The 20,392-nt window shown below is 55.3% G+C and overlaps 1 protein-coding gene across 1 annotated transcript in view; it reads left to right on the top strand.

The window, feature by feature from the left end:
* Positions 1-15,341, top strand: part of PLEC (plectin) — an 82,821-nt gene extending 67,480 nt beyond the window's left edge. Inside the window, 4 exon segments of the mRNA XM_043975003.1 lie at positions 85-183; positions 1,951-5,331; positions 6,133-13,647; positions 14,604-15,341. Of these exon segments, the coding sequence (XP_043830938.1) occupies positions 85-183; positions 1,951-5,331; positions 6,133-12,438 (9,786 nt within the window). The 3' untranslated portion in view covers positions 12,439-13,647; positions 14,604-15,341.
* The last annotated feature ends 5,051 nt before the right edge of the window (positions 15,342-20,392 follow it).

The raw sequence follows: 20,392 nt of genomic DNA, 5'->3' as shown, positions 1-20,392 counted from the left end.
GGGATGGCGGTGAGGGAGGCTGTATCGGGACACAGCTGCCCCACAGACACCCGCGTGAGGTCACCTGCCTCTGCTCTCTTCTAGTACGTGGATCTTCGTACCCGCTACAGCGAGCTGACAACCCTCACAAGCCAGTACATCAAGTTCATCACTGAGACCCTTCGGCGCCTGGAGGAGGAGGAGGTATGGGCTGAGGGGAGGGGACTCTCCCAGGGTGGGAGGGAGCAGCTAGCCTTCCTTCCCAGCAGTCAGCACCCTGAGAGTTATGTGCTATTGCTAACTCAGACCCCGGCTCCCCTGCCCTGCTGGCCTTGAGATGTAGCCGAGAGACAAGAAGAGCCCCCCAGGATGCAGGGGGGGTTCCTGTTAGTGGGTTCCTTGCTCTTCAGGTCTTCCCTCTGCCCTGAAGCCTCCAGCCTGGCTCTGAAGGGAAGAATGGGAAGCACTTCTCAGACACACTTAGTACAGCCTCTTCTTCAGCCCGTCCCCTGCTCAGATGCTGCCTGCCCACCTTCTCTTCCTCCTTGGCCCAGGCTGCAGTGCTCCCTAGGCCCCCTTCCCTGCTGGAGCTTGTTGGGTCTCTCCCCTATCTCTTCTTTTTCAGCATTCCCTTCCCTCTTCCCTCCTCTTCCTCCTCCCTCCCCCGTGTGCTCCCTTCTTTCTAACTCTTGGGTTTTGCTCTTGGACTCGCCGCTTGGCAGCTTTGTCTGGGGGAATGTTTGTGTTGTTTGGGATCTAATGGAGGGTAAAAACCCAGGAGGACTCTGACCTTTCTGCAGCAGGTACTGCCCTGGACGCATGACTCCTCCCCTCGGTGTCTCCCCCCCCCGGGGGCTTCCAGTGCCCTTTCCTTTCCCCTTTCCCCATCAGCGCCTCCTCGGTACCATCAATGATCCTCTGCCCTTGCTCCATCCGCACACCTCATACAATCACAGTTCCTTCTCTTCCCGCCCTCACTACGGCCTAGCTCGCTGTTTTCCGGCCCAAGACCCCTTGTCCCATCAATTGTTGTAGCCACCAGGTTGGCCTGTGCTTCTGTCACCTGATCAGCGTACCTACCTTCCCCATAACTCCCAGGAAAAGGAAGGTGGCTGTTGGGCAGAGCCACAGGTTGGAGGAAGTGGGGAGGGGGAATCCCCACCCCATTGTGCTCCACTCTGGGGACCCCTGGAAGGCAGTGAGGGCTTAAGGAAGTTCTTTTGTCTGCCCCATGATTCCAAAGCCACCAACCAAGACTGTTTACAGATAGATGGGGACCTTTGCTTCCCCAGAGAAAGTTGAGAAAAGATAGAGGAGACCAGCCCACATCCCCAGTATCACTTTCCCAACAGAGCTTAGGAGAAAAGGGAAAAAGAGAAAGGCAGTTAGTTCCCAGTATGTGCACGAACACACACGCACATGCACACACACACGCACATGCACACGCACATGGTGTTGGTGCTTTGCTTTTTGTCTATCTCTGTCTGTCCATCCTGTGGCAAGGGCGGGGGAAGGAAGGAAGCCTTGGTCTCCCACCAGGCCAGTAAGCATGGAGAGGGGGTGCAGGCTGCTCTCATGCTGTTCCCATCTGCCTCGGGCTTGGTGCATGTTCCATCTGTGGATTGTTTTCTCTGATGATGGAGAGTCCTGTCCTGTCGATCCCCAGAGCTGTCCTCTCACGTCTGGATCCCCATCCATCCATCCATCCCATTGCCTTCCATCTCCCATCCCATCACCTTGCTGTACTAAGTGGACTGTTGCAGTGCTGTGTCTTCCTTTGTGTGGCCCCAGGCCTGGGGCTCAGTCTCCCCTGCCCTGCCTCCCCCATTGTCTGCCTTCCAGTCCCTTTCCCCCATTTGATTTGCTCATCGAGCGGCAGATTTCCCTGCTGTCTGTTCACTTTCGTTTCTTTGTGGTTCTTTCCCTCTCTCCCCACCCCACACTGCCCTGCCTTGCCCACCTCCCTCTCAGAGGGCGGCGGAGAAGCTGAAGGCGGAGGAGAGGCAGCGGCTGGCAGAGGTGGAGGCCCAGCTGGAGAAGCAGAGGCAGCTGGCCGAGGCCCACGCCCAGGCCAAGGCCCAGGCGGAGCGCGAGGCCCAGGAGCTTCAGCGACGCATGCAGGAGGAGGTGGCTCGGCGGGAGGTGGTCGCCGTGGATGCCGAGCATCAGAAGCTCAACATCCAGCAGGAGCTGCAGCAGCTGCGGCAGAACTCTGACCTGGAGATCAAGGCCAAGGCCCAGCAGGTGCAGGAAGCCGAGCGGAACCGTCTGCGGATTGAGGAAGAGATCCGTGTCATCCGCCTGCAGCTGGAGACCACCGAGCGTCAGAAGAGCGGGGCTGAGTCAGAGCTACAGGCTTTGCGGGCCCGGGCCGAGGAGGCCGAGCTGCAGAAGAAACAAGCTCAGGAGGAGGCCGAACGCCTACGTCGGCAGGTGAAGGAGGAGAGCCAGAAGAAGCGCCAGGCGGAGGAAGAGCTGCGGCTGAAAATCCAGGCTGAGCAGGAGGCTGCCCGGGAGAAGCAGAGGGCCCTGCAGGCCCTGGAGGAGCTGCGCCTGCAAGCCGAGGAGGCCGAGCGGCGCATGAAACAGGCTGAGGCTGAAAAGGAGCGGCAGGTGCAGGTGGCCCTGGAGACGGCTCAGCGGAGCGCAGAGGTGGAACTGCAGAGCAAGCGCATGTCCTTTGCGGAGAAGACGGCCCAGCTGGAGCTGAGCCTGAAGCAGGAGCACATCACCGTCACCCACTTGCAGGAGGAGGCCGAGCGCCTGAAGAGACAGCAGGAGGAGGCCGAGCGCTTCCGGGAAGAGGCCGAGCGGGAGCTAGAGAAGTGGCGGGCAAAGGCCAACGATGCCCTGCGCATGCGACTGCAGGCGGAAGAGATTGCCCACCAGAAGACCCTTGCCCAGGAGGAGGCTGAGAAACAGAAAGAAGACGCAGAGCGGGAGGCCCGCAAGAGGAGTAAGGCGGAGGAATCGGCCCTGCGGCAGAAGGAGCTGGCGGAGCAGGAGCTGGAGAAGCAGCGGAAGCTGGCGGAGGGCACAGCCCAACAGAAGCTCTCCGCCGAGCAGGAGCTGATCCGGCTGAAGGCTGAGACAGAGAACAGGGAGCAGCAGCGGCTGCTCCTCGAGGAGGAGCTCTTCCGCCTCAAGAACGAGGTGAATGAGGCCATTCAGAAGCGCAAAGAGGTGGAGGAGGAGTTGGCTAAGGTACGCGCGGAAATGGAGATCCTCCTGGAGAGCAAGGCCAAGACTGAAGAGGAGTCACGCTCCACCAGTGAGAAGTCCAAGCAGCGCCTGGAGGCTGAAGCCAGCAAGTTCCGGGAGCTGGCGGAGGAGGCTGCTCGCTTGCGGGCCCTATCAGAGGAGGCCAAGCGGCAGCGGCAGCTGGCGGAGGAGGACGTGGCCCGGCAGCGGGCAGAGGCCGAACGCATCCTCAAGGAGAAGCTGGCTGCCATCAGTGAGGCCACGAGGCTCAAGACGGAGGCAGAGATTGCTCTGAAGGAGAAGGAGGCAGAGAACGAACGCCTCCGGCGGCTGGCGGAGGATGAGGCCTACCAGCGGCGCTTGCTGGAGGAGCAGGCGGCCCAGCACAAGGCTGACATCGAGGAGAAGATCGCCCTGCTCAAGAAGTCCTCCGAGAGCGAGCTGGAGCGCCAGAAGGGGCTAGTGGATGACACGCTGAAGCAGCGGCGCATCATCGAAGAAGAGATCCGCATCCTCAAGATCAACTTTGAGAAGGCCTCGGCTGGCAAGACAGACCTGGAGCTGGAGCTGGGGCGCATCAAGAGCAGCGCGGAGGAAATCCAGAGGAGCAAGGAGCAGGCTGAGCGTGAGGCCGAGAAGCAGCGGCAGCTGGCACTGGAGGAGGAAGCCCGGCGCCGCGAGGCTGAAGACAAGGTCAAGAAGATCCTTGCCGCTGAGCAGGAGGCCGCGCGGCAGAGGAAGGCTGCCCTGGAGGAGGTGGAGCGCCTCAAAGCCAAGGTGGAGGAGGCCAAGCGCCAAAAGGAACTGGCGGAAAAAGAGTCCGAGCGGCAGATCCAGCTGGCCGAGGAGGCTGCCCAGAAGCGGCTGCAGGCTGAGGAGAAGGCCCACGTGTTCGCGGTGCAGCAGAAGGAGCAGGAGATGCTGCAGACCCGTCGGCAAGAGCAGAGCATGTTGGACAAATTGAGGGAGGAGGCCGAGAAGGCCAAGCGAGCTGCCGAGGAAGCCGAGGAGGCCCGGCACCGGGCGGAACACGAGGCCACGCTGTCGCGGCAGCAGGTGGAAGAGGCCGAGCGCCTGAAGCAGCAGGCTGAGGAGCAGGCTCAGGCTCAGGCTCAGGCCCAGGCCTCCGCAGAGAAGCTGCGCAAGGAGGCGGAGCTGGAGGCCGCCAAACGGGCCCAGGCCGAGCAGGCGGCACTGCGGCAGAAACAGGCTGCCGACGCGGAGATGGAGAAACACAAGAAGTTTGCGGAGCAGACCCTGAGGCAGAAGGCTCAGGTGGAACAGGAACTGACCAAGGTGAAGCTTCAGCTGGAGGAGACAGACCACCAGAAGGACATCCTGGACGAGGAGCTGCAGCGCCTGAAGGAGGAGGTGACCGACGCCATGCGGCAGAAGACGCAGGTGGAGGAGGAGCTCTTCAAAGTGAAGATCCAGATGGAGGAGCTGGTGAAGCTGAAGGCCCGCATCGAGGAGGAGAACAAGATGCTGATCCTGAAGGACAAGGACAATACCCAGAAGTTCCTGGTGGAGGAGGCGGAGAAGATGAAGCAGGTGGCCGAAGAGGCCGCCCGCCTGAGCGTGGAAGCCCAGGAGGCTGCGCGGCTCCGCAAGCTGGCCGAAGAGGACCTGGCCCAGCAGCGGGCGCTGGCGGAGAAGATGTTGAAGGAGAAGATGCAGGCCGTGCAGGAGGCCACGAGGCTCAAGGCCGAGGCCGAGATGCTGCAGAAGCAGAAGGACCTGGCCCAAGAACACGCCAAGAAGCTCCAGGAGGACAAGGAGCAGATGGAGCAGCGCCTGGCACAGGAGACCGAGGGCTTCCAGAAGACGCTGGAAGCCGAGCGCCGCCGCCAGCTGGAGATGAGTGCCGAGGCCGAGCGGCTAAAGCTGCAGGTGACCGAGATGAGCCTGGCGCAGGCCAAGGCGGAGGAGGACGCCCGGAAGTTCAAGAAACAGGCCGAGGAGATCGGCGAGAAGCTCCACCACACCGAACTGGCCACCAGGGAGAAGATGACGCTGGTCCACACCCTGGAGATCCAGAGGCAACAGAGCGACAAGGACGCCGACAAGCTGAAAGATGCCATCGCCGAGCTGGAGAGGGAGAAGGAAAAGTTGAAGCGTGAGGCAGAGATGCTCCAGCATAAGTCGGAAGAGGTATCTTTGCTTCTCTCCTTTCTTCTGGGGTTAAAGTCTTGCCGACAAGGCCCTTGGCAGGCTGAGGGCTGGTCTTTGGGATTCCCTAAGGGAGACACTTCCCGAGAGAAGTCTCAGATCGATCCCCCACTTTGGTTTTTTGTTTTTTTTAATTTCTCCCTTCCTCCCCCACTTCACCTCCCCTGTCCCTGTCTGACCACACAGGAATAGTCCTACCTTCCAGCAGGGTAAGTGGCTCTCATTTGGCCCTTGGATCCAGTCGTTAGCCCCACTCAAACTATTCCTTACCATTCATGGTTATCACTTCCATTGTTCCTAGTACAGCTCAGTCCTTAAAGGCACTCTAAGTGACCAGTACAACTGCCCTATTGTAGCAGTAACACTGGACAATTGGCCAAGTAGCTGTGGCCTCCTGGTTGTTCCTAAGTCAATTTGTCCTTTCCTACTTGAACTATGGATGTCTGATTCCTTCTTCGAAGGCCCTAAGAGGTGCACCGTTGTATTGGTAACGTTGGATATTTGGCCGAGTGTCTGTGGTCTCCTGGTTTTCACTAAGTCAATTTGTCCTTCCCCACCTGACTGGGGGTGTCTACTTCCTTCTAATATGCTAAGATGTGTGCTTTAGAAGCGCCTTTCTTTCTAACATGCGCCCGTGGTTCAGGCCACTAATGCTATGGCCTGTCCCTTGCCTCTGTTCCCCCAGTCAGTCGCTGAGCCAAGCTGAGCTGTGTTCTGTTGTTCGGTGGGTTGGGGAGCAGGCTCGGTCTGACCTGAAAACTCTCTCATCCCCGCCTACTACAGATGCAGATGGCCCAGAAGGAGCAGCTGCTGCATGAGACGCAGATGCTCCAGCAGACCTTCCTCACCGAGAAGGACAGCCTGCTGCAGAGGGAGCGGTTCATTGAGGAGGAGAAAGCCAAGCTGGAGAAACTGTTCCAGGAGGAGGTGAACAAGGCCCAGAATCTGAAGGCTGAGCAAGAACGCCAGCAGAAGCAGATGGAGCAGGAGAAGCAGCAGCTGATCACCAGCATGGATGAGGCCAAGAGGAGGCAGAAGGAGGCAGAGGACAATGTCCGACGGAAGCAGGAAGAGCTGCAGCAGCTGGAGCAGCAGAGACAGCAGCAGGAGAAGCTCCTGGCCGACGAGAACCAGAAGCTACGTGAGAAGCTGGAGAGGCTGGAGGAGGAGCACCGGGCAGCTCTGGCCCAGACCCGGGCCGTCATGATCCAAACTGAGGAGAGGGTGACCCAGGCCAAGGCCCTGCCCAATGGGCGAGATGCAGTCGATGGCCTGGCACAAAATGGGGAACCTGAGTTTGCATTTGATGGCCTACGTCAGAAGGTCCCGGCCAAGAAACTGGAGGAGGCCGGCATCCTGAGCCGGGAACAGCTGGACAAACTGGTGGATGGCACATCTACAGTGACGGAGCTGTCGCAGAGAGAAGACATCAGGAGGTACCTCCAGGGCAGGAGCAGCATTGCTGGGCTGCTGCTCAAGCCAACCAATGAGAAGATTAGCATCTACAAGGCCATGAAGAAGCAGCTGCTGAGCCCCGGCACCGCCCTCATCCTGCTCGAGGCCCAGGCCGCTTCCGGCTTCATCATCGACCCCGTCAGGAACAAGAGGTTGTCTGTCAATGAGGCGGTGAAGGAGAGCGTCATTGGGCCGGAGCTGCACAACAAGCTTCTGTCCGCGGAGAGGGCGGTGACCGGCTACAAGGACCCGTACACTGGAGATAAGATCTCCCTCTTCCAGGCCATGCAGAAGGACCTCATCGTCAAGGACCACGGCGTGAGGCTGCTGGAGGCCCAGATTGCCACGGGTGGCGTCATTGACCCCGTGCACAGCCACCGTGTGCCCGTGGAGGTAGCCTACCAGCGCGGCTACTTGGATGAAGAGATGACAAAGACTCTGTCTGACCCCTCTGACGACACCAAAGGCTTCTTTGACCCCAACACCCACGAGAACCTTACCTACCTGCAGCTGCTGGAGCGCTGTGTCACCGATCCAGAGACCGGCCTTTGCCTCCTGCCTCTCACGGACAAAGCAGCCAAAGGGGGAGAACTGGTCTACACTGACAACGAAGCCAGAGACGTGTTCAAGAAGGCAACCGTGTCCGCCCCCTTTGGCAGGTTCCACGGGAAAACGGTCACCATCTGGGAAATCATCAACTCCGAGTATTTCACGGAGGACCAACGGCGAGACCTCCTCCGGCAGTACAGGACGGGCAAGATCACCGTGGAGAAAATCATCAAGATTGTCATCACCGTTGTGGAGGAACATGAGAAGAAAAGCCAGCTGTGCTTCGAGGGCCTCCGCACCCCTGTCCCAGCCATCGAGCTGCTTGAGAGCAAGGTCATCGACAAGGATCTCTACAATCAGCTGAGCCAGGGCAAGAAGACAGTGCAGGAGGTGGCCGAGGTCGAGTCCGTGAGGAAGTATCTGCGTGGAGCTAACGCCATTGCTGGCGTGTGGGTGGAGGAGACCGGTCAAAAGCTGAGCCCCTATGAAGCCCTGAGAAAGAACCTGCTGAAGCCCGAGGTGGCCCTGTCACTCTTGGAGGCCCAAGCCGGCACCGGGCACATCATTGACCCTCTTAAGAATGCCAGGCTGCCGGTGGATGAGGCTGTGAAATCTGGCCTGGTGGGCCCAGAGCTGCATGAGAAGTTACTCTCCGCAGAGAAAGCTGTGACTGGGTATAAGGACCCCTACACTGGGCAGATTGTCTCCCTGTTCCAGGCGCTGAAGAAGGGCCTCATTCCCAGGGACCATGGCCTCCGTTTGCTGGATGCTCAACTCTCCACTGGTGGCATCATCGACCCTGGGAAGAGTCACCGTGTCCCCCTGGATGTTGCCTATGAGCGGGGTTATTTAGATGAAGAGATGACCAAGGCTCTCTCAACTCCTAAAGACAGTGCCAAGGCCTTCTACGACCCCAACATCCAAGAACGTGTCACTTACAGCCAGTTGCAGAAGAAGTGCCGAACAGATAAACAGACAGGCCTCTATCTACTGCCTCTCTCAGAGAAAGCCATCCGTGCCCAACAGGAAGAGATCTACACTGACCTCCAAGCCAAGGAATCCTTCGAAAAAGCCACAGTTGAGGTTCCAGTTGGCAGCTTCAAGGGAAGGACAATCACCATCTGGGAGCTGATCAATTCCGAGTACTTCACCGAGGAGCAGAGGAGGGAGCTGATCCGCCAATATAAGACGGGCAAAGTCACTATTGAGAAAATCATTAAGATCATGATTACCATCATTGAAGAGACAGAGACCAAGAGACAGGAGAAGCTGACATTCAGCGGCCTGCGGACGCCGGTGGCAGCCAGCGAGCTCCTTGAGTCCAGGGTCATCAGCAGAGCCCAGTTTGAACAGCTGAAGGATGGCAAGAAGTCAGTAAAAGATATCTCTGAGACAGACTCTGTGAAGAGGTTCCTTCAGGGGACCGACTGTATTGCTGGCATCTATGTGGAGGAGACCAAAGAGAAGTTGACCATCTATCAGGCAATGAAAAGGAACTTGCTGAGGCCCAGCACCGCTATAGTCCTCTTGGAGGCCCAGGCTGCCACTGGCTTCATGATCGACCCCATCAAAAACCAGCGCCTGTATGTTAACGAGGCGGTGAAAGCTGGTGTGGTAGGGCCAGAGCTTCATGAGAAGCTGCTGTCTGCTGAGAAGGCAGTCACTGGCTATAAAGACCCCTACTCGGGCAATACCATCTCCCTCTTTGAGGCCATGAAGAAGGGATTGATTCTTAGGGACCATGGCATCCGCCTCCTAGAGGCCCAGATTGCCACGGGTGGTATCATTGACCCCGTGAACAGTCACCGTGTCCCCGTGGAGGTGGCCTACAAGCGTGGCTACTTTGATGAGGAGATGAACAGAATCCTCTCTGACCCCTCAGATGACACCAAAGGTTTCTTTGACCCCAACACCCAAGAGAACCTCACCTACTTGCAGCTGAAGCAGCGGTGTGTGGAAGACCCTGAGACCGGCCTCTACCTTCTGTCTCTGAAGAAGGCTGAGAAGCCTGAAGTGGTGGAGACGACACAGGTGTACACTGAGGAAGAGACCCGCAAGGCGTTTGAGGAAACCCAGATTGACATCCCTGGTGGCAGCCAGGGAAGCACCTCCATGTCTCTCTGGGAGGTCATGCAGTCAGACATGATCCCTGAGGAGCAGCGCACGCGGCTGATGGAGGACTTCCGCGCAGGGAAGGTCACAAAGGAACGAATGATTATCATCATTATTGAGATCATTGAGAAGACCGAGATCATCCGTCAGCAGAACCTCAACTCCTACGACTACGTCCGGCGCCGTATCACCGCTGAGGATCTGTATGAGGCCCGTATCATTTCCCTGGAGACCTACAACCTCCTACGAGAGGGGACCAAGACCATCCGAGAGATCTTGGAGGTGGAGACCACCTGGCGCTACCTCTATGGGAGTGGCTGTGTGGCAGGCATCTATCTACCTGCCTCTAAGCAGAAGCTGACCATCTACCAGGCTCTGAAGAAAGGGCTCATTAGCTCTGAGATTGCTCGCACCCTGCTGGAGGCACAGGCAGCCACTGGCTTCATGATTGACCCGATAAAGAATGAGCGGCTCACTGTGGATGAAGCCGTGAGGAAGGGGCTGGTGGGTCCAGAGATCCATGACCGGCTTCTTTCAGCAGAGAGAGCGGTGACCGGCTACCGGGACCCATACACTGAGCAGCCCATTTCCCTCTTCCAGGCAATGAAGAAGGATTTGATCTCCTCCGAGGAAGCCCTGAGGCTCTTGGATGCACAGCTGGCCACTGGTGGCATCATCGACCCCCGCCTGGGCTTCCATCTCCCGCTGGAAATTGCTTACCAGCGAGGTTACCTGAACAAAGACACCTACGACCAGCTGTCCGAGCCCAGTGAGGTCAGGAGCTACGTGGACCCATCCACGGAGGAGAAACTCAGCTACACGCAGCTGCTGAAGCGGTGTCGCCGAGATGAGAACAGCGGTCAGTTACTCCTCCCCCTCTCAGATACCCGAAAGCTGACCTTCCGGGGCCTGCGGAAACAGATCACGGTGGAGGAGCTGGTCCGCTCCCAGGTCATGGATGAGGCCACTGCCCTCCAGCTGCAGGAGGGGCTGACTTCCATTGAAGAGGTCTCCAAGAATCTAAAGAAGTACTTAGAGGGTACTAGTTGCATTGCTGGTGTCTTTGTAGACTCTACCAAGGAGCGGCTCTCAGTCTACCAGGCCATGAAAAAAGGCATCATCCGTCCTGGCACTGCCTTTGAGCTCCTGGAAGCCCAAGCAGCCACGGGCTATGTTATTGATCCCATTAAAGGGCTTAAGCTCACAGTGGAAGAGGCCGTCCGCATGGGCATCGTGGGCCCCGAGTTCAAGGACAAATTGATCTCGGCCGAGCGGGCTGTGATTGGGTACAAAGACCCCTATTCTGGGAAGCTCATCTCCCTCTTCCAGGCCATGAAGAAGGGCTTGATTCTGAAGGACCATGGCATCCGTCTACTAGAGGCCCAGATTGCAACAGGGGGCATCATCGACCCTGAGGAGAGCCACCGACTCCCTGTGGAAATAGCTTATAAGCGTGGCCTGTTCGATGAGGAGATGAATGAGATCCTGACCGACCCCTCAGATGACACCAAGGGCTTCTTTGATCCCAACACAGAAGAAAATCTCACTTACTTGCAGCTGATGGAGCGATGCATCACTGACCCAGAGACTGGCCTCTGCCTGTTGCCACTGAAGGAGAAAAAGCGGGAGAGAAAGACCTCCTCAAAGTCTTCTGTCCGGAAGCGGCGGGTGGTGATCGTGGATCCGGAGACTGGCAAGGAGATGTCTGTGTATGAGGCTTATCGCAAGGGGCTCATTGACCACCAGACATACCTCGAGTTGTCGGAACAGGAGTGCGAGTGGGAGGAGATCACCATTTCCTCCTCAGATGGGGTGGTCAAGTCTATGATCATTGACCGGCGATCTGGCCGGCAATACGACATCGATGACGCCATCTCAAAGAGCTTGATCGACCAGTCAGCCCTCGACCAGTACCGAGCTGGCACGCTCTCCATCACTGAATTCGCTGACATGCTTTCAGGGAACATGAGTGGTTTCCGCTCAAGGTCGTCCTCTGTGGGCTCCTCATCTTCTTATCCCATCAGCCCAGCTGTCTCCAGGACTCAGCTGACTTCCTGGACGGACCCCACTGAGGAGACGGGGCCGGTGGCTGGAATTCTAGACACAGACACGCTGGAGAAGGTGTCTATCACCGAGGCCATGCACCGGAACCTAGTGGATAACATCACCGGCCAGCGACTGTTGGAGGCCCAGGCCTGCACTGGGGGCATCATCGACCCCAACACCGGAGAGAAGTTCCCAGTCACTGATGCTGTCAACAAGGGGCTAGTGGATAAGATCATGGTGGATAGGATCAACTTGGCCCAGAAGGCTTTCTACGGTTTCGAGGACCCACGGACCAAGACGAAAATGTCCGCAGCCCAAGCTCTGAAAAAGGGCTGGCTCTATTATGAAGCAGGACAGCGCTTCCTGGAGGTGCAGTACCTGACGGGGGGACTGATCGAGCCCGACACACCAACCCGGGTGCCGCTGGAGGAGGCCCTGCAGAAGGGTACCATCGATGCCCGTACAGCCCAGAAACTGCGTGATGTCACCTCCTACTCCAAGTACCTCACCTGCCCCAAGACCAAGCTCAAGATCTCCTATAAGGATGCCATGGACCGCAGCATGACCGAGGAGGGCACGGGGCTCAGGCTGCTGGAAGCCTCCTCTCAGTCCAGTAAGGGCTACTATAGCCCCTATAGCGTCAGCGGCTCCGGTTCCACCTCAGGCTCCCGGACGGGCTCCCGCACTGGCTCCCGGGCTGGCTCTCGGCGGGGGAGCTTCGATGCCACTGGCTCTGGTTTCTCCATGACCTTCTCTTCCTCCTCCTACTCTTCAACAGGCTATGGCCGCCGATACACTTCGGGGCCCCATGAAGCCTCTGAGGCCACCCAGCTCTCATTGGATTGGGGCAGCCTGAGCGGGAGCTGCGGGCGGGAAGTGGGAGAGGAATGGGCAGCCCTGGGAGGGCCACAGCCTGCTGTGGCATAAGCACCCCAGCCATGCCCTTTCCCCTCTGCTCCCCTCCCCTGCCCCTTCTTACTCTGCATGTGGTCGATCTGCCAGCTAAGTGCCCTGGGTTTATTTTTTTTTTTGGTTTATTTTTTTTTTTTAATTTTTAAAAAGACTCTTCTTCCAAAGCGGTGCCTAAAGTTTAACCAAAAAGACTAGACTAATATATTAATATATATTTGCTGTTCTGACAGAGTTTGTATATTGAGGGAGTGAGGTGGGCCCTATCTCTCTGCCTGCCTTGCCACCCACCTCTAGGACTCTCCTGTTATCCATGCTGGCAGCCACTTCACCACAGCCTGATGCCTTGGACTTGGTCCGAGCCAGCTCTCACCTTCCCTAGACTTTGGGCCTCTTGGCTCTTCCAGTTCTTGCCTGCTGCCCCTGGTCCTGCCCCCTTTTCTCTCTTGGGCTCCTCCATTCTTCAAGAGGACAACTGGGCCAAGCCACAGCCTGCCCTTTTCTCACTGCCCTAAGCAACGTGTCCTGCGCCCAACCTCAGGTCACGTGTGGTTCCATCCCAAGGGCCCTGCCTGGACTCCCAGCCTGTTCTCTGCAGCTGCTGCCTGGACCTTCCTCCCTGTCCCTGGGTCCAGTGAGGGGGCAGCCGGCCCCTACCTGGGGCCCCTCAGCCCTATCCTGATGCCTAGGGCCTCACCACCAAGATGCCGCCGCTAGGATGGGACAGGAGCCACGGTGCATGTTGGGACTTACTCCTCTGCCTACTCTCCTGCCTGCCTCTCAGCCCTACCCCCACTCTGCAGTGGGCTCCACCTGTTTGGCTTTCTGTGGGCTCTGGACTTGTGTGTGGGGAGGGAGGGAAAAGGAATGGTGACAACCAGCCCCGGGGCCAGCCTTCTTGGTGTGTCTGGGAAGTGCCCTGCCGAAAGCAAGGTGGGGAGAATCCTCTGGGGGCTGGATGCTGGGCCAGCAGACAAACACTGCTGAGCTGCAGGTGTGGATAGGTAGAGGGAGAAGAGCTCTCTGGCCACACCCCTTCCCTTCCTCTCCTCCTCCTGCCCGGAGGCTTGGAGATAACCTGTTCTCCTTCTGTGTCAGCTATCTCTCTCCAGCCTGCCCAGAGACGCCCCTTCCCCATGGGAAGACAAGAACTGGGGCTCCAACATCCAGCCACCAGGGCCAGGCCCAGGCTCACGGGAGGCTCCTCTGCTGGGCCATCCCACCCAGGTAATGCCCCCCCTTTGCCCCTGCATTCCCCTTTATGCCCTGGGACTGCCCTCTGTTCTGCTGCTGGAGCTGTCAGGGGTGGGGGTGAGGGGTCCTAGGGCCTAGGCCAGAGAGATGGAGGGGGAGGCATGGTCTTCATGCCCTTGCGTCCTGGGTTCTCCAAAGCTGGCCTCACTGTCCTTCAGGTTCTGCTTCCCCGGCCCCTGCAGGCCACCCCCCTCACTCTGCCCCATCATGTCCCCAGGCCCTGTTCTGTCTCTCTCCTTGCCCTTCTCAGGACCCATTTGCTTCTGCTTATCCCCCTTTTCTAGATTCTGTCTCCACCCCCACATGTTAACTCTTTTCCTTCCTTCTCTGGGCCTTATACTTACTTCCATCCCCCAAACCTTCCCCTGCTCCCCAGTCTTTACATGCACACCTTTCCCAGGTCTTGGCCTCTACTTCCCCACTCCATCTTCCCCAGGCCCTGATTCCCCCCTCTCACTTCCCCTAGATGCTGAACTTCCCTTCCTCCCTGCCCCATCTTTCCCAGGCCCTCTCTCCTCCCCCTTGACACCTTCTCATCATCTCCTTAGTATTCTTTGACTTTTCCAATCCTTTTCATTACCCCCTCCCCGCTTTTTCCTTTATGCTAAGGTCCTTGAATAAGACGTTGGAAGAACAGACATCATTTGGGGAGAAGCTGTGTCGCTTTAGAAAATTTTGGGAGGGGAAATGTAAGGAAATGAAGGTTTCCTGCCCATTGCTGCACTGAGGATCTCAGCTGGGTTTGACTTAGACTAGAGTAGGAGGGACCCTGCCTGGCTTAGCGTATTGGGCTAGGAAGGTGGAGGACGAGGGAGGCTCCCCATGTTGGCTGTGTCCTGAACTGCCATGCTGTGTCATCTGTGTTCTCATGCTGTTCGTTCCCCCCCACCTCTCATTTCACACCATCTCTGTGTCTGCCTCTGTTGTAGTGTGATCCAGTGTTCACCTGGCCCCTCTTCCCTCCCGTGGAGCCTGCAGCCCTGTGACCCTGGGGGACACCCTGAGGAATGAGACTCAGCCTTATCCCTTGGTCCAAACCTTCCAGCTGCTGCCTGTGGCAGCATCGCCAACTCTGGCCCCCACCCCCCACCCCAAGTAACGCCGGCCCCTTGAAGCAGCCCCCTTTTGGTCTGGAGCTGCCGCTGACTTGAGGGTGTGGGCGTCCTGTCCTTCTTCTGGCCCTGGAAATAGGGCTCCGGGCTGCTGGCCTTCTCATCCCAACCATCTCACCTTCCATTGACCTCTTTTCACCTCTTCAGAGCCAAGACCACCACACTCCCCTGCCCCGTACCCCTTCCGGAGAGCTGCTCTGTCCAGCCCGCCTGGGCCTCAGGCTTTTTACTGTTTCTCCTCCTACTCTCTCCCAAGCTGTTGGCTGGGACTTTGCATGCTCTACTAACCACGGGGTGTTGTTGCCACCCCAGCTCCTGCCTTGGCCTCCCATCAGGAGGAGTCAGCAGTACTGTGGGCTCTGGAGGGCAGGACACTAAACAGACTGTACAGAAGGTGTTGGTCCCCCTGACCCCCACCTGCCTCCAGTAAAGGAGATTCCTTGCTAGTCCTATTGCCTCATTCTTCATTCACCCTGGGCTGCCACTGGGGTGGCAGGGCGGCTGCCTCCCGGAGGAGGAACAGTCTCTCAGCCAGAAAAAAACAACCAAAACCCATTCACTCGCTCATTCATTCATTCATTCATTTATTCATATTCATTCAGCAAATACTTGGTGCTCCTGATTCCAGAGGGCCCAAGTCTAAGGCCTCAGGCCAGGGGGGAGGGGTACGTGCTGTCTTTGCTGTAGTTGCTACGGAGTAGAGGAAGAATCTCAGTGAAGGTTCAAGATCAAGAGAAATCAGTAGGGTCTCCAGGCCAGAGGAGTGTGGGGACAGCAGAGTTGGACAGAATTGGAAGGGAAGCGTGGTGCTGAGTGAGAGTGAGAGTGTGAAGATGACAGCCTGGAGCCCAGATCCAAAATGGAGCATGAGGACAGGCCCAAGTCAAGTCCCCCTCGTCTCTGGGCTCCAGAGCCTGGGGTTCCATACCCATAAATAACTGAACTGGGCACTCAAAGCCACAGGGAGGGGACATAGTTGGGAGCTGAGAAACTGAGGGCAGCAGGGAGAACAGAGCTGGGAAAGGCTTGGACCCTAAAGAAGCAAGAGATGGAGATGGATTAAGTATGGGCTTGTTGGGAGAATTTCAGAGGAACAAGGTGGGGTAACACTCACTGAGCTATGGGTGAGGACACAGCCAGCCCATAGTACCCAAGGGGAGAGAGCTCAGGTAGAGGCCTGAGAGAAGGAGCTCGAACACATCAGAGACCTCCAGATGTGGACAGTGTGTGTGTGTGTGTGTGTGTATGTAAGCTCCCTGTTTCATATCTTCATGACAACATCCCTACACACACATCTAGTCTAGGAGAGGGGATGGAGTTGGACACACCTGCTCAAAGACACCCATTGGTAAAGGTTGTAATCCACCTTGGAACCAGTCTCTATCGGCATCTCTCAATTCTCCTTGGACCCAGCTCCAACACCCTCCCACTAGTCCCTTCCTTTAGACTGACCCCCCCTGCCCCCAGTAGCTTCTACTCTCCTCATCCCAAACCCTTCCATTTGATACTCCAGTCTTCACATGGTCTCCATTGGACTCATCTAAATCCCTCATCATTGGTCTTCATGAAGCTATTACCCTCAAGTGCTTTTCATCAGTCTCACACAACTTGAGATGGTTAAAGAGAGATGTAGTGAGTGTTGAGAACTCTAGGCGAGAAGGTTGGAAAGATGTCAGAGAGAGAGAGAGAGAGAGAGAGAGAGAGAGAGAGAGAGAGAGGGATGGATGGATGGATGGATGGATGGATGGATGGATGGATGGATGGATGGATGGATGGATGGATGGAAAGGCCAGTCACAACCCAGGGAACCACAGTAAAACTGGGGAGACGAGACACACGCAAGAGTTAACATGAACATCAGGCTGTGTTCCAAGTGCCAATGAGAGGCACCAACATGTCAGGACTGGAAGATTAGCAAAGCTCAGCAGGTGAGGAGCACGAGGTAGGAATGTTGGGAGGAAGTCTGGAGGACAGAGCCCTTGAATAATGGCTAGAAAGTAATGATAGAAAAAGGAGAGGATGTTGTGTGCTTTAAGGGTGTAACCCAAGCAAACGTGCTAGACTGAAGTAATAATAACTCACCATTCTTTAATATTCTAGGGTCATAAAGTGCTTTTTCTCACAAGTACCCATGAGATGGGGTTAGTGCAAGCATTGTCCCTGTATGTAAAGATGAGGAAACTGGGCTTAGGGAAGTTAAAAGACCTGCCCAGGGTTATCCAACAAGTAATAATAATAATATCTAACATTTATATAGTGTTACTGCCAGCCACTGTGCTGAGCACTTTACTAGTATTGTCTCCTTTGATCCTCACAACAGCTCTGGGAGGTTGGTGCAAGTGCTCCCCCCATTTTACAGGTGAGGAAATGGAGGAAAATGGGGTTAAGTGACTTGCCTAGAGTCACACAGCTATTGCATGTCTGGGGCCAAATTTGAACGCGTGTCTTCCTGACTCTAGGCTCCTTGTTTGGTACACAGCACCACCTAAAGGCTCCTGACTGTCAGAATTAGAATTTGAACCCAGGCCTTCTGATTCCAAGACCACTCTTCTTTCCACTTACCACACACTGGTGTGAAGAAGGAAATTGTCCTGGCTTGAATGCAGGGTGCCTCAGTAGGAGATTAAGTTGGAATTGTAATCAGTGCATCTAGAGCATTTATTAAGTGCCTACTATTTGCAGGCACCGTGCTAAGCACTGGGGAGACAAAGGAAGGCCAAACCCAAACCAAAAGCAGTCCCTGCTCTAGAGGAGCTCACAGACTAATGGGGGAGACAATATGCAAACAACTATGTGTAATTGTTATATACAGGATCAGTTGGAAATGGCCAACCAAACAAAGCCACTAACCAGAATTAAGCGGGACGAGGATCAGCTTCTTGTAGAATGAGGGATTTTAGCAGGGACTTGAAGCAAGCCATGAGGCAGAGATGAGGAGGGAGAGCATTCTGGGCATGAGGGACAGCCAGTGTGGCGTCAGGTAGGGGGCTTTGAATGCCAAAGCCAGTGAGTTTGGACTTTATAAAGCTTAAGGAGGAAGTCTTGGGAGGTTTGGAACAATCCTGGTTTCCTAGGCCCTAAACCTTAGAGTCATCTTGAACGCTGGTCTCCTCTCCATCCCTTAGATACCACAGTGCCCACTCGGGCCTTCTAGAGAGAAGGCTCCCTGATTTCACTGCCAGGAAACGCCACCACCAGTGGGATTGAGCTCTGTCCCTCAGGGCCACGGCTTGGCCCCTTTGCCCTCTCCCCAAGCCCACTTCCCCACTGGGTGGTTCATACATGCCACTCCCTCAGGAAGGACTAACTTTCATTTAACACAGAAATGGAGGTAATGAGTATTTAAAGGCAAGTAATTCATAGGTGCATAGCTGGGTCATCATAATCATTGGTGTGCTTTTTATTGATAGCATTGACTGTTAGAGAATTTGCATCTTTTTTCCTTGTTTGATCTTTAAAAAAAAAAATCCATGAAGGACGTATTCCAAGTGGCATTGTCCACTTAAGGAGAGATGACTTGCCCAGGGTCACACAATGTCAGAGTCAGGATACAAAACCCTGGTTCCACATCCACATCTTCCCTTTTGGTTGAACAAAGCATCCATTCAGTAAATAATTGAGTAGCACATTCAAAGGACTGAAGCCACTGGGAATGTTTGTGATTCAGTGTTAAGATAACACATTCTCCCTAAGCCTGGTGGAGCTTTCCATCTAGTAGGGGGTAAGATACCAACATGTAACTAATACACACTTACTCCATTAGATGATTGTAAAGGTACCAGAACAAGGGGAAACAAGGCTTCCCTGGCCTAGGGTATCAGAGACGGCTTCCTGTAAGAGGAGGTGGCATTTCAGTTGGCCTTTAGAGGGTTTTACATTTAGAACTAGAAAAGAACTTGGCCCCTCCCACCCACCCACTCCCATTTTACAGATGGGGAAACTGAAGCCCTATGGAGGGTTACTTGCCCAAGGTCACACAGAGAGTAAGTCTCCAATTCCAGGTCTGAACTCAGTACTCGGCCTAAAAAAGCCACAGGTAGATCAGTGTTGGACCACAACTTGGCATACATGGCTTAACCCCTAAATTTGTCTACTGTTTTATCTTTAGGCCCAGTTAGATATAAGATAGTGGAGAGAATAGTGATAACATTCATTGACCCTGGGGCTATTGGAGGCTAAATCCCTTCTAGCTAGATTTTAGAACCTCTAAGCCCTGATTCTAATTTCTCCCTATGGGCATCAGCCAAGCTCTCTTTCCTCAATTCCATAATCAAACACAATCCTTTGGAAAGAGCCTTTCCCAGGTAATCATTTTCTACTCTGGAGTCCTCTCCCTGGTCCCCAGGTGATCCTAGATCTCTGTCCCACCATGACCACATCGCCACCAATAAACATGGGCACTGTAGGAATAAACTACAAAGAAATAGAAGATATACTGCCTGGCCTCATGATGCTTCTAGTCTTAGAGTAGGGAAATAGGTAGGTCACTATAAATTAATATTTGCTACTTACATTTGCATAGAGCATACATGAGGGAACTTATCTGCCACAAAAGAGAGATGATTCCAATACACATGAAATTGCAAAGGACTCCCATGGAACATGTCTCCAATATGCTCCCATCCTCAGCCGCCCCATTCCTGGTCCTGGTCTCCCCACTCACTTATCCATTCTGAACTGGATACATACAATGCACTCTGCACACAACGACTAATGCATAGCTCTGACTGCTTTGTCCTTTCCATTGCCTGCCTGGCCCCCAGCGCCTAGAGAGCAAATCTATAGGATCATTGATTTAGAGCCCAAAAGGTACTTGGAAGTCATCTAGTCCACCCGCCCCCCCCCATTTTACAGATACTGAGGTACCATAAGTGATTTGCCTGTGGTCCCATAGGTACTAAGTAGGTAACAAAGTGGGGATTTGCACACAGGGCTGTCAGACTAAACCTTGTGTTTTTTCTACTGCACTTAGCTGTCCAAATTTCTCAGTCTGTTATACCTCAATGCAGTCCCCACCTAACTTTCTATCCAAAATCTCTGTTTCTTTTATGTTGCCCACCCCAACCAGACTGGTCTCCTGAGTTTTCCAGGCTCAGTCCTGCCTCCAAACCTTTGCCCATGCTATTCCTTCTACCAGGAATGCCCCCCCCCAACTTTTCTGCCTGTCCAAATCGAAGAGCTGGGGAGGAAAGGAGAGGCAGCCCCCTCAAGGTCTAACTGAAATGCCACTTCCTCCATGAAGTCTTCTCAGAATGCTCCAGTCAACAGAGGTCCCCCTCCCCCCACTTCCCTCCCTTTGTCATTTTGGCCTTTGTTACCTGATTGTATTGTTGCTTGACTGTTTCTATTATGAGGGTCTTGTCCTCTTCAAAAGAATGTGCGCTCCTTGAGGGCAGGGACTATGTCATGTACTTCTCAGCATCCTTCACAGCTCCTAGCTCAGGTCCAGGTTTAATAAACATTTACTAACAACGGAAGACTGATCTGAGCTGAGCCCAGCCGGGCTGTGTGTCTGCTCTTAAATCTTGTCATTTCAGCCAGTGCCACCTCTGCCCACCAAGGATCTCCTACGCTCTTTTTGACACCTGGCCTGAAGGTGTGGCTCT

Source organism: Dromiciops gliroides, chromosome 1 (genome assembly GCF_019393635.1).
Source record: "Dromiciops gliroides isolate mDroGli1 chromosome 1, mDroGli1.pri, whole genome shotgun sequence".
NCBI classification, from domain to species: domain Eukaryota; kingdom Metazoa; phylum Chordata; class Mammalia; order Microbiotheria; family Microbiotheriidae; genus Dromiciops; species Dromiciops gliroides.
This window is presented reverse-complemented; position numbering and strand designations above follow the sequence as displayed.